This window comes from Penicillium waksmanii, assembly GCF_028829765.1.
Source record: "Penicillium waksmanii strain IBT 27052 chromosome Unknown utg000009l:1.0-4314994.0:1.0-4318279.0, whole genome shotgun sequence".
Classification (NCBI taxonomy): Eukaryota; Fungi; Ascomycota; class Eurotiomycetes; order Eurotiales; family Aspergillaceae; genus Penicillium; species Penicillium waksmanii.
In genome coordinates this window covers 3,656,073-3,670,096 of record NW_026643255.1, presented here as the reverse complement: position 1 = coordinate 3,670,096, position 14,024 = coordinate 3,656,073, and the positions used below count along the sequence as shown (strand labels likewise).

At 44.9% G+C, this 14,024-nt stretch overlaps 1 protein-coding gene across 1 annotated transcript; it reads left to right on the top strand.

Moving 5' to 3' along the window:
* Positions 1–13,315: 13,315 nt before the first annotated feature.
* On the top strand, positions 13,316–13,969 carry N7481_011699 (uncharacterized protein; the record flags this gene model as incomplete). Its single annotated transcript, XM_057270918.1, has 2 exons — positions 13,316–13,322; positions 13,416–13,969. 2 exons carry the CDS (start codon positions 13,316–13,318, stop codon positions 13,967–13,969), a joined length of 561 nt encoding a protein of 186 aa, XP_057118092.1.
* Positions 13,970–14,024: the final 55 nt, after the last annotated feature.

The following is a 14,024-nucleotide window of genomic DNA, read 5'->3' as shown; positions in this document are numbered from 1 at the left end:
GAAAAATAGAAAACAAAAAAACAGAAACAAACACTAGGGGACTTACAGGTTTAAGAACCTTTAGGGACTAAAGGGCTAAAAGAAGAGAGTAATGTTATAGAATACAACGAACCCTATAGATTACAGGAACTAGCGTAGGTATAACAGAAGGATTACGGCCAACTAACTTAGCCTAGGGGACAAGGACCACAGTTATATAACTATCTTGTATTACATAGCCTTAGAAAGACATAAGATTATAATTACTCAAGACTCAACGTTATATAATCAATAGGATAATATAAACAGGCACTTATCGGCGATAAGAGGAGACTTATCAACGATAAGCTCGGAACAGATTAATAATAAGACCCGGTCTCATCAGCGATAAGAGGAACTAGATATATAAGGACGCTTGCTTAGCAACATATATTTAGTTCTTCGCGATCAATCAATCTAAGTTACTATAACATACTCTTCAGATTACTCTTCTAGTTTCATACAAGTAACAAACATATATAAGTACGGGGAGCTCATCAGACTAACCTACTTAGCGCCCTATCTGGCACACCCTTCAAAGTTACTCAACAAGACCCGAGTCCGTGTAAGGCTTTGTATAGCAACGGTACGGTTACAAGTCGATACTTAAGGCTTTATTGGTGTTTGCTCTTGAGAGGCCGAATTCAGCCCCCTCAGCGCAAATCGTTATTTTACTGAATAACAGAAGTAAGTTCTACCAACTGTCCAACCACTAATAGTGCGACCAGCTAGCGAGTGCGTAACAAGTTAGTTATTTTTAATAGTCTATTAGGATTTGCTTTTGATAGCTGCTTGCTTACAGTATTTATTAAGAGATAGGTATGTCTTATTAGTAGATAGAACACGTTCTATAATTGTAGGAATGTTGATCGGTAAGAACATTACCTGAACTGCCAGATTAACTATTGTCCTGGTTATCGGATAGAAGAGCTCTGATATAATATAAGGTTTAACTATCTCTGGTGACAATATAGGGGGTTGTTTACTATATTTCTCTGGAGCTTCTTTACGGGATAGGATATCTGTAACTGTATTTAACTTGCTAGTTTAATAACGGATAATAAAATAGAAGCGAGAGAGAAATTTAGCCTATTGGATTTGTTGAGAGTTTAGGACCTTCTTTATTATAAACTATTCTAGCGTATGGTGGTCGCTGTAAATATTAAAGTAGTCTTTTTGCTGTAAGCCTTCTAGCTCAGTACGCTATTCAGTAAGTATACAGACGATTGTAAGTATCTCTTAATCGTGGGTTTGGTAGTTATGCTTGGTAGGGTCTATAGACTTTGATAGGAAGGCGATCGGATGCTAAGGTTCCTTGGGGAGTATCTGTTGAGAGAGTATTATACCTGTATAACCTTCTGATACGTTGGTTTCTATTTTAGTTTTATATTTAGGATTATAATGGTAAAGTACTAGGGCTTCTGTTAGGCTTTTCTTAATCTTATTAAAGGCCTCTTAACAGTCTATATCCTATTTAAATATAACCTTCTTCTTTGTAAGTTGGTAAAGAGGACAGGATATATGGCTATAATCCTTAATGAAACGTCGATAGAAGTTAGCGAAGCTAAGGAAAGATTATATACCCTTGACGGTTGTTAGTTTATCCTATTCTTGAACTATAAGGATCTTCTTGGGGTCTATAGAGATGCCTTCGGTGCTAATGATAAAGCTAAGAAATTAAGTGCTAGTAATATAGAATTTATATTTGCTGATAGAAGCTTGTAGCCCTGCTTTACGTAAGCGTTAGAGGACTTTCTTGATATATTAGATATGTTCCTCTATCATCTTACTATAGATCAAGATATTATCGACGTATACAGTACAGAAATTATCAAGGTATTCAGCAAGAGTTGTGTTAATAAACCTCTGGAATGTGGCTAGTATGTTGGTTAATCTGAAAGGCATAACTTTATACTTAAAAGATCTATAACGAGTACGGAAGGTGGTGAGGTCCTCAGAATCCAGGTGTATTTGAATTTGATAGAATCTTTGTTGTATATCGAGCTTAGTAAATATCTTAGCCTTGCTGATACGCTATAGTAACTTATTGATTAAGGGTAGGGGATAACGGTCTTTCTTTGTAATAGAGTTAAGCTTGCGATAATCTACGCAGAAGTAAAGCTTACTATTGGGTATATACGCCATTAGGACCGGTGATGTAAATAGGGCCGAACTGGGTATGATAAAGCCTAGCTTTAGCTTCTCTATGATGTATTCCTTACAGACTTTTAGTTCCTCAAACGAGAGTTTGTAGAGGGGGCAGTATCCTGGATTAAAGGCCTTATTGTCCTTGTTGATAGCGTGGTCTATATCCTTTTAGAATTTGGGTATCTGGTCAGATTGGATTACAGAGAATACGTCTGTGTCGTTGTAATATTACTTTAGAATCTCTGTGTGATTTTGTATAGCCTTAATCTCTTTAGGAGTTGATGCAGACCCTATATTAAGGTTATTTAGGTAAAGGCTGCCTGGTGTAAGGTTGTCTATAATCTGATTAATCTTATCCAGTGTAGTAACGAAGGTTTTAGTACCTTTCTTGATAATGTAGCGATGGAAGCCTACGGCACTAATAGCTGTGATCTTAAGAGGAGGGAGTAATTAATCAGGTTTTGATTTGTGACGAATAGGTAGAGGTACCTCTCCCTAGAGGGCTTACTCTATCTTACCTGTTGTATCCTCTTTGTGGCTATGGTTATAAGTTTTCTTGAGTCGGGGTTCTCGTTGTTTGAGTTGTTGTTCTTGCTTGTTGATTAACTTATTTTGCTGATTAGCGTCCTTCTGATGGATGGGGTTCGGAGGGGGACGCTGTAGGAGGGTAAGGGAGGTCGGAATAGATAACTGAGAGGCTACCTGATCTGTTAGTGTAGGTTCATCAGGCTATATAAGTCTATTGTAATGGCAGTCGGCAAGGATTTAGAAGTGAGCAAACCAGTCACGACCCAGAATAAGGTTATGACGCCCTAGATCAGTTACTATTATCGGCAGTTATAGTTGTCTTTGACCGTTGATAATAAGGGTTAATATGACTGCATATATAATCAGCTTTCTATTATAGCCATTAAAAGCCTTTATAGGAACAGATATTAGAAGGGGTATTGTATAAAGGCTGTATACCTTTATGAGTAATTTGACCAAAGGGGTGTGTAATGGTTACTAAGTTGTCAGGCTAGAGACCTGTGACTAGGCAAGGATATCGGACGGTAGAGATCAGATTGGGCAGTCGATACAGAGACTGATTCTTGAGAGGATCAAGAATCCTGAATGCTTGTGGGATCTTAAATACATTAGGGCTCGGGTGGATGTCGATATGTAGGTGACTCAAAGGGGATTCGTCCATGAATCGGCCTCGAGAGTCCGGGGTATCGTATACTTCGAATCCCGTGACAATTCATCCTCCTCTCTCAGAGATGGTCGACTCGACCACCAACAAAGGTCAGAATTAGGTCAGGCGATCTGAGCCGAATGGCGTCATCTCGCACAAAGGCCTGGGGCAGGTGCCGCTTTGGGTGCGTTTGCACGTGGATGTAAACAAAGCAATACGATCTCTTTGATATCTCTGAGATAAAGGCTTCCACCTTCCTGTCCTCAACTCTCACTTTCCTCTCATCTTCACCTTGTCTCGTCCCTTTCTTTCATCGTCAAATCGTGATCCTTCGCTATGTCTGCTGCTGCCAGTCCTGCTGCTGCTGAATTCGGTGGTCCTCCTCCTGTAGGTGCTGTTCGTCCTCCTGGTAGTCGTCGGGGTGGTCATCGTGCGGCTAAAGGCAAAGGTCGTGCTGGAGCTGCGGGTGGAGGTGGTGATGATGATGATGGCCCTGGAAGTGTGGCCAGTACTGCCCTTGGTCCTCGTCCCCTCCGCGATCGAATTGCCCGTCCTTCGTTCGCCTTCTGTGTCAAGTGTGTGGCCGAAGCGGCCCTTCGTCCTCCTGCCGGCGCTGTTCCCACGATCCAATGCAACTGGGATTGTTCCAACTCGATTACCTGTGCTCTGTGCAAGAGGGATAGGAAGACTTGCTTCCAGGTACGAGATTCAGCTCCAGTTGATCCTCGACTGGGCACGTGAAGTTCGGGGCGGTGGTACTGCTGTCGCCGTTGCTGGTGGTGCTGTACCTGTCTGGGGTATAGGAAGCGAGACTGCGGCTGTCGAGGGATCTGCTCGCCTTCTGGTGTCGTTTCGGAAGATGATCTCCGTCCATCTCTCTCGGCACGAGCTCCATTTCGATACACGGAATACGGATCAAGCTGTGGAGGGATATACCGCATTCATCGTTGAACGACGAAAGGAGTTGAATGCTGAGGCTGGCTTACCTCCTGCTCGGCCCCCTGGTCATCCTGGCAACCTTCTACGGCTGCAGATCAGTGATGCTGGTTTCGATCTCTGGCAGAGTGCTATTCGATCCTTCTTCTTGGAGGTTGCGGCAGGGTTTGAGCATGATATGACTCTGAATGGTGTTGTTTTGACTCCGGCTGCAGCGCAGATCATTGACCAGATTAAGGCGCTTTCAGATTTGTATAGGCTTCCGTGGTAGTCTTTGTTCTTTGTCTTGCTCATCCTCCCCTTTCATGGTCGAACGGCCTCGTTCGGCGGGAGTCTGATGGCTTTTCTTTTCGGTGTCGATTCGGGTATGGTTCGAAGGAGTTTCGGGGGTACTTCGTTGTCGTTAGGACACAGTTTTTCGAGTTTGTTTCTTTCTGAATGAAGATATTGCATCTTTTGCGTTTTCTAAGTGCTCTGTGGGTTCCCATTGGTTGTATTCTGAGGGCCATCCAGCCTATTTTATGTAGTAGTGTAGTACTCTATCAAAGGTTCTTTCACCTCGAATCTCCTCAACTTCCTATTCCTCTTCGTCTTCGAGTTCCGGCATTGGCATCAGCGAATCGTCTTTGTTTCGGCTGTTCTATGGCTCGAGGAGAGAGACAGAGAAGACGTTATGCAGTCTTGAATACTTTTCTGGTAATGCGACACGGTACGCCTGAGTACTGACCTTTGCGAGGATACGGAAGGGTCTGATTCGCTGGGGAGATAACTTCTTTTCTTTGGCTTTGAAGCGGAGGTTTCTTGTCGAGAGGGATACGAGGCTTCTGACTTTAAAGTCCTTTGGCTTATGGGTCTTGTTGTATGACTTCTGCTGTAATTCCTGTGCGATTCGAAGCTTTCTCGTAGCCTCTTCGCGAATGTTTTGAAGGTGAATTACCCGCTCTTCGGCACTTGGGGCTTCTTTCTTGAGTACTTTATCTGGGGCTCGGACTTGGAAGTCGGGATTATATCCTAGCAGCATACGGAAAGGGGTCTCATTGGTAGATACGTTAACAGCATTATTGCATGTAAACTGTGCCATCTTAAGGAGTCGAGCCCAATTTGATTGCTCTCCGTCGACAAAACACCTGAGATAATCTTCTAAGACCTGGTTGAGTCTTTCTGTCTGTCTGTCGGTTTGGGGATAGAACGCAGTAGAAAATCGTAGCTTGATCTTGGAATGGTAACAGAGTCGTGACCAGAACCTGCTTGTGAAGATAGGTCCTCGATCAGATACGATTCCTTCTGGATTTCTGTATTTAAGTTCGATTTGATCAAAGAAGAGCTCAGCAAGGTCTCCTGCTGATATCGTTGTTGATACGGGGAGGAATCGGGAGAATTTCGTAAGTCGACAGACGATTACTAGAATTGTGTTATATTCTTTGCCTTCGAAGATCACGATAGGGAGTCCTGTAATAAAGTCCATGCTTAGCTCTGTAAATGGTCGATGGGGAATTGGAAGAGGTTGGAGTTCTCTATAAGGTCGATGCCTTGGTGCTTTAACTCCTTGATATATCGGGCACGTTGTGACGTATTCTCGTACGTCCTTTGGCAGCTTTTCCCAATAGAATTTCCTTTTTAGAAGCTCTTCTGTACGTGTTCTTCCAAAATGTCCTGTGAGTTGCTCATTATGATGAAGCTCAATTAGTTTTTGCCTTAGATTCCCTGCGACAGGGATATAGAGACGTCCTTTATGATGCAGGAGCTTCTCGGAGTCGATACTCTAATGCTTTCCCTGTGGAACGTCTTCCAGGGTTGTATTAATTCTCTCCTGGACCATCTTGTCCTTATCTTGGAGTTCTTTGATCAATAGTTTTAGTTCCCTTGGGGATTTATCCGCGAGTGGATCTTCATTCGCAGTTGCAGCGAATACTATTCGAGGGGGTATAAATTGAGAGCGACTCAAAACCTTATGATATGTCATATTGTGGCCCTGACTTGGGAAAAACTTGGTCATATTGTGGCCCTGACTTGGGCAATCTTCTTTATTATCCCCCGGATCTAAATGATCAGCTTCGCTGGACTCATCCATAGCCTCCCCTAGATCCTCCTGATCCATAGGGGCGGCAGTGTCGTTTTAAACCTGGTTCGGCTCTGACTCTGGGTCGCTGGCTAAGCTACTCACGGTTAGAGAGGGGGGATAGCGATGGACTTCCACGGGCTAATGCGGTTGTGATCATCGATCCCTGCTCCCCTCTGCTTTCCTTTCCAGACGGTCTTGTACCTGCAGAAAACCACTGCACTTTCACAAACGATACGGCCGTGATTCGCTTACGAATCGGGCCTAAAATCTCCTCGGCTGGCGGAGGCTTCTCTTCGCCAGGAGTTCGGGACAATCTATCTGCTGGATTTGTCTTACCTGAACGGTGATGGATCACGAAATCAAAAGGTGTTAAGGATAGACACTATCGGGCTTGTCTCCTATTGATCTTCGGTTGGTCTATGAATAACTTCAAATTATGATGGTCAGTCAAGACTTCAACTTGATACCGGCTTCCCTCAAGGTATTGACGCCAGTGCTTGAACGAGTGAACAATTGTGAATAGCTCTTGATCCAGTGTTGCGTAGTTCCATTCTGTAGGTGAGAATTTCTTCGACCAGAAGGCGATAGGATGCCATATCCCTTAATCGTCTGGTTGCGAAAGGATTCCAGCCATTCCGAAACCCGAGGCATCAGTCTCAAGTCGGACAGGTCTCTCTGGATCGAAGTATCGCAAGAGAGGCGCGGTCGAAAAGGCATCGATAAGGTCTCGAAACGCTTTCGATTCGCGGTCGTCTAGCTTGACATTCCCCGGTTTCTTCCCGTCCTTACTTCCTTTAAGGAGTTCTGAGAGCGGTAATGCGATCAAGGAGTATTTCTCGATAAACCTTCGATAGAAGTTGTAGAATCCCAGGAAGACTTGGATATCTCTGTAGGATGTAGGCTGCTCCCATTCTTGGATGGCTCGAACCCGTTCCGGGTCCATAGAGATGCCGTTTCGACTAACAATAAAGCCGAGGAATTCAACTTCTTTCTTGTAGAATTGACATTTGGAGGCTTTGACGAATAGCTGGGCTTTCCTTAGCCTTTCGAGCACAAGACTAAGGTGTTCTGTATACTCTTTGTAGGTCTTAGAGAAGATGAGAATATCGTCTAGATATACGATGCAAATAATATCAAGGAGACCATGAAGCGCGGTATGAATATAGCTTTGGAATGTCGCCGGTGCGTTGGTAAGGCCGAATGGCATGACCATATATTCAAAATGGCCATATCTTGTGCGGAAAGCTGTTTTCCATTCCTCTCCTTCTCGAATACGGATCCTATAGTATGCATCTTGTACATCGATTTTGCTGAGGTACCTGGCCCCAGAAAGGCGGTCAAGGATCTCCGAGATGAGGGGCAGAGGATACCGGTTTTTGACAGAAACTTTGTTTAACCCTCGATAATCAACACAGAGACGTAGTCCTCCGTCCTTTTTAGGCACGAATAGGATGGGTGCGCTAGCTGGGCTCTTTGATGGTCTGATTCGACCATTCGCTAAGTTTTCGTCGAGATACTTCCGTAACTCTGCGAGTTCTGCTTGCGAGAGGGGGTAAATCGGGCCGTACGGGGGCGATGCATCTTCTTTGAGCTCGATTGAGTGGTCGGTCTCCTTTCGCGGCGGCATGATCTTAGAGTTCTGTGCCTCGAATACGTCCTGAAACGCCAGTAATTCGGGGGGGGATCTGGTCTCGACTCGCTGTCGATTCCTCTTCTTTTTCCGGGGGAAGCCAGACTTCTTCAGGCGTCTTGATAACCGTAAAGACACGAGCTTGGTTTCTGTACGCTTTTACAAACTGGTGAGGCTTCAACCATTCTATCGTCTCCTTTTTGTGTTCGAACCACCATTGTTTCCGCCACAGAGCTAACACGATTCGCATTTCTTGAATAGTCGTATTTGACAACAGTACTGGGGATCCTGATAGACGGGGATCTCTATCGACGGCGACACAGGGGCACGAAAACCTTTGCTTGGTTCCCCGAGAATCGTATATAGTGATTAGAATGGTCTATACGCCGTAGGTAGGGGCGCCTTGTCGGCCTACCACTTCTAAAAGGGGAGCATTGTACTTGGCTTGATCGAAGTGATATTTCTGAACAAATTCATAACTGACAAGGTCTACCTCTGCGCAGGTGTCGATATCCGCGTGCGTTTCGATATCGTTTCGGACACGAATCGGGACATGGAGGCGGGCGACTGTTCCTACTTGAGGCCAGGAGTCGGAACTTGTAGGAGCTAGTTCGACTCCGGCGCTTTTCCCGAGTTTCTCGATCGAGTATCGTTGCGATGATACCAGGGTCTCGAACGAGCTTGCTGGATCTTCGCCCCTGGGGCTCTTGGCGGTAGACGACATTCGCTTGCCCAATGGCCCGGCTTGCCACAGTTAAAACAATTGTTTAAAGGGGTTCTGATAGATTGGTTGATCCCTCCGACAGGTGTATTATTTGGATTGTTATCGTTTTGAGGGGGAAACGGACGAGGGTTACCACCGAAACGAGGGGGATTCGGGTGTGAGTTGGAGTTGTTTTGATTTGGGTATGAGTTGGAGTTGTTTTGATTCGGGTATGAGTTGTAGTTGTTTTGATTCGGGTTGGTTCTAGGACCGTGAGGACCCTTTGAGTATAGATTTCCAGGACCCTTTTGATCTCGTTCTTTACCATTGGACCGGTTCGGGAACGAGTTATTGAGTCGTAGGTGTTTTGAGCTCGAATTAGAATCATTGTTGAATGGATTGCGCTTATGCGCTTTTGCTTTAGTAAATTCCCAGGTACTCTGTGCTTCTTCTACCCATTGTGCTCGAGTTTCTGGAGAAACCTTTGCATACTGTCGAATATGTAGTATCAACCACGGCTGTAGCTTCGACATATAGCGGCGAGCTTGCTCGTCCCGGGAGACCTGAGGAAGGTGACGTTCTAGGTCTGCGAGACGGTGGTGAAAGACCTTCGGTTCTTCATCGGGTCGCTGGCGGCAACGCTCCATCTCGTCGCTAACTTCTCCAGTAAAGGTATTTTTGTTGTACATCAAGGTAAGAGTCCATTCCTTGAAATACTCCCAGCTGCCGAAGCGGTCGTCATGATTATCTTCAAGGTATCTCTCTTCTGCAGTCCAGTCATTCTTGCAGTCAGAGTCGAGATATTTGACTCCTGCGAGGATCCTCATTTCCTCATCCTCGTAGACTTCGGGATTGCCTCGGAAGACATATCCAAGCTGAGAGAGCCAGTTTCCTCGCTCCTGAAGGCTAAAGGATCTCTTAAATTTATCGACCTCGAAACCCTCTACTTTCTTGCGCTTTTTGGTCTCGGTTCCCTTGCGATTCTCAGATAGCTCGTCTAGGAAGGTTCCGGTATTTAGATTTCCAGAAACCTGAGCGGAAAGCTCTTTGATGCGGGCCTGGATCGCCAGGAACTCTTCAAGACGCTCCAGTTCGCGTCTCTTCTCTTCCAGACTGTCCGTATTGATACTTCTAGGCTCGGGGATGCTCTCGGTTACAGGTTCACCTGCGATTCCCCTGATCTGCATCCCACGAGAGGGGGGGAGGAGATGCGTCAGCATCGTGTACGGTGGCTCCGCGGATTGATATCTGATCCGGCTCAGGTTCTATAGGGTTTTCATGCCGATCCGGGGCCGATTCGATCTCGGGTCGAATCGTAGGAGGGGGGGGTGTAGCGACTTCGGATCGTGCACTACTGCGGGAGGATGCAGGGTTTCGTCGTGTAGAGGGTACCATCTTCAATCCTTGGGTAGTCAAGAGAGAAGAATCAGAATTGTAATGGTTACTAAGTTGTCAGGCTAGAGACCTGTGACTAGGCAAGGATATCGGACGGTAGAGATCAGATTGGGCAGTCGATACAGAGACTGATTCTTGAGAGGATCAAGAATCCTGAATGCTTGTGGGATCTTAAATACATTAGGGCTCGGGTGGATGTCGATATGCAGGTGACTCAAAGGGGATTCGTCCATGAATCGGCCTCGAGAGTCCGGGGTATCGTATACTTCGAATCCCGTGACAGGGTGCTTATATATATAAACCCTTACGCTCCAGTATCTCCTAATATAGAAACTAAATAAGATCGTCTATTAAAAACTATCTGAGGCTTAAGTACAAAGCTTCAATTCGTTACAATATCTTTTAGATTTAACTTGGTAAGGGAGAGTTCTATCCTACCTAGTAAGGAGACTTATACCAGGCTTAATCTTTTGCTAGATTAGCAGGAGCAGCAGTATCTTCGGCAGGTACTTCCAGGTCAGCCAGTTTGTTAGTAGCGATAGTCTTCGTAGCTAGTCAGGCAGTATACCAAGGATAATTCTTTCTGATATATCCTTATTGACCATATTTGTAGTATAGGCTATTATTTTAATAGTGAGCTATAACAGCGGGATCTTAGGTATTCAGACCCTTTGAGCTTATAGGGGGAGCTGGTGTAGGAGTTTCTATAGTAATAGGTATCTTTACGATTTCTAGCTTCTTTAGAGCAGTAGTAGATGAGGTAGTAGTTGTAGATCTATCAGCCTTACACTGAGTAGTATCGTTATCTATAATGTTGTATCGACCAGAGACACAATAAGCCTTCTTAATAAACTCCTTAAATATAACGCCTGGCTTATTAACCTTACCGACAAGCTTATATTATAGCTTAGGGGTAAGCTTCTAATGAAGCTAGTAGATACACTTTAATAGGGGAATCTTAGTGTCATCTGTAAGACAGATAAACATAGCGAGGAAGAGAGCGAATTTATCGTTGTTCTTTATCAGGAGCCTCTCAAAATCAAACTCTGCATTGACGAGGCGGTTAGAGTCTCTATAGATATTTTCTAGGAAGGTTAGGATGTCAGATCTATTAAAGAACTTATTAATACCTTTGTAAAGGCCAGGAACCAGCTGTTTATAAGCTTTACTAGAAGTTTGACTTATAATATACGCCTTACGGAGTTTAGTAGTAGGGAAGTAGTTAGTATTAGCAGTAAGCTTCTGTTAGATAGCAATACGCTATCTATTAAACTTAACGTCTGTTCTATTAACGAAGACAGAGAGGTTAGCCAGCTTATAGGTCTTATGTATACGGTCTGGTTTGTATGTTAGTTTAGGTAAATAAGGGCTTTGGTTACCCCGGAGCTTGGAGGTTTTACAATACAGGGCGTTATAATGAGGGAAGTTATAAGGGACCTTATAAGGAGACAGAGGCCGCTCTTATCTGTCTTGTAGGTGGTTTAACTGTTGTCGTAGTTCGTTTCTGATTATGCGGGAACCTTAGAGGTTCTGCTTAAGCTTATTACGCTCTGCAGTAATAGTTTGGATCTGGTTTATAAGAGTATTAACTTCTGCTCGGATCTGCTGGATTAAGGTATCCTAAGTATAAGACGCAGCTTATTGTTCTAACAGCTGTTTGTAAGTAGAGGAGTAGGTATTATAGGCTGCTTGTTGGTCCTTAAACAAATAAGCATAGCGTTGGTTATTATGTTCTAGGTACTCCTTAAGTTCTGCTCTATAAGTAAACTCTATAGCCCCGCCAGTTATATTGCTATCGTTGGTCGGAAGGATAGGGTACTTTATAAAGAAGGAGGTCCGCCGCTTTTCTTTGCCTTTAGAGGCTTTTGAGTTTGGGTTCGTCTCAGTGTAAGGATATTCTGTATCGCTCTTACTGTCGGTTTTGATTCTGACCTCTAAGGAGGCTTGTGAAGGACTAGCTTTGCCCTGAGTAGGTTGTACTATTGTGGCTAACTGTCGATCGTGTCTTGGCGTTGTGATATTGGGAGTACTGATTGGTCGAGGTGGGCGCTGCACGGAGGTGAGCGCGTGCCTGTACGACGATAGTGCTCGAAGAAGGGATGAACGAGTTTTGTTACTATGTGAGGAACTCGAATAAATGAAGCAATTATGTAGTATTGGACGAAAGTAACAAAACTAGAGAAGAAAGAAAAGAGAGGAAGCTATCTATATGGTGTATGGGAAATAGGCAGGTGGTGGGTCACGTGGTATGGGCACGTAACATCGTAGGAGCGAGCAGAGAATGGGCATATCGTTACAAGGGGGGTCTACTTTTTTATTATGTATATTTGGGTGCTTCAGTGTGTGGGATAGTATACTGATGGTTGAATAGTAATAAATTCTAAACTTTATGTAAAACTAGTAAAGCAGTGTTATAGGTGACTTTGGCTCTCCTATGAGTCCTATCTTACTAGTAACTAGGAACTGTATCTAGGATTAAGTAAGAAATTAAACAGCACCCATTAAGTAATAGTACGTATTTGTAGGGTCATGTGATCATTGGTGATTAGTTAGCCTAGCTACCTTAGGAATGCATCATCTTACACCTCCCAGTACTTCCATACAGCTGTACCTACAGACCGAACGCTACAGAACAGATCTTCTAGACAACTATCAATTAAGATAGGCCTCAATCTTCTCCTCAGCTCCCACCATGTTCCTCTCATACACCCTGATGAGTGGCGGAAGTAGATGGGGCAGACATTTCTGATTGTGTTTCCGAAGGCACGGTCTCTGGAAACAACGGGGAGACAGGATAAATTGGGGAAATTGGGGGTAGGGACGGGGTGAATCGATGTTGGGGGGGATTGGCAGCGATTACGACGAAGACAGCAGTACATGCTGCATGACGCGAAACTGCATTCAGCGCGATTAGACAATAGTAAAGATATGAAGACAGAGAGGATATCTCGACAAGAGAAAAGGCATCCTGAATGCCTGAGGCATACCGGCGTCAACACCAAGTGCCTTCCTAGAAATCACGACAGGCAAATTAATCCTCCTCCCTTCCTCATTTCCTTTTGTTTTCATCCCTTCTTGTCTCTTGCGCACATCATTGTGCTCGTCTGTCGAGTACCAGCGCCGTCATATCTGCTGCGAGCACGATTCACCAGTCTTCCACCCCTTTCGAGTCCATTACCATACCTACTGCCAGCGATATTTCCTAATCGTATCACTCCTTGTCAGCCCATTACGGCGGTCATCTAAACCATGGACAGTAAGTGTTTGACTCCGCCCCATACATAACAGACCGTTGATTATGGCGAAGCTGTTCTACCTGTACCGACCAGGAGCTTTTCATGGGAAAAAGAAGCAGCAAAGACCGAAATCACCAAACCCCTGGGCCATATACCCCACGGCCTAAACCTTCCCTTGGGGAAGAAGTCTATTCAGGTCGAGTTCCGCAATCTTTACGGATGGAACGCGGCATCTGAGATCAGTACCCAGCTTGGTCACTGGCTGACAGCACGAATACTATACCGAAAGGAAAAAGTAAAGGACCTGGCCAACTCGGGGGCTACCGCCAGCCAACTCTTGAACCTACTGAAATGGGCCAAGAAGCAAACCGAGACTTACTTGCACAACTACCCGGACTGGCAACGTTATCTCAAGCATATCGAAGAACATCCGGTCCAAAAGCAGGGCAACCCCATCGCCATCTGCGCATTCTCGACGATTCGAGATCAGCAATACCAACTACGCAATTTCAATCCGCCTTCTCTGCCCCTCGCTTCACCAGAAGGCAGATCGAGTTTGCGATCACGAGTGTTCGAGACATCCGCCGAATCCTCAACCGGATCCGGCCGTAGAGTGGCCCCGAAACCAAGCACAATGTCAACGTCCAGCTCGTCCTCCAGCTCTTGAGAAGAGACCAGCGAATCGGCAGAGAGACCGACCAAGCGCATTAAACTCTCAATCC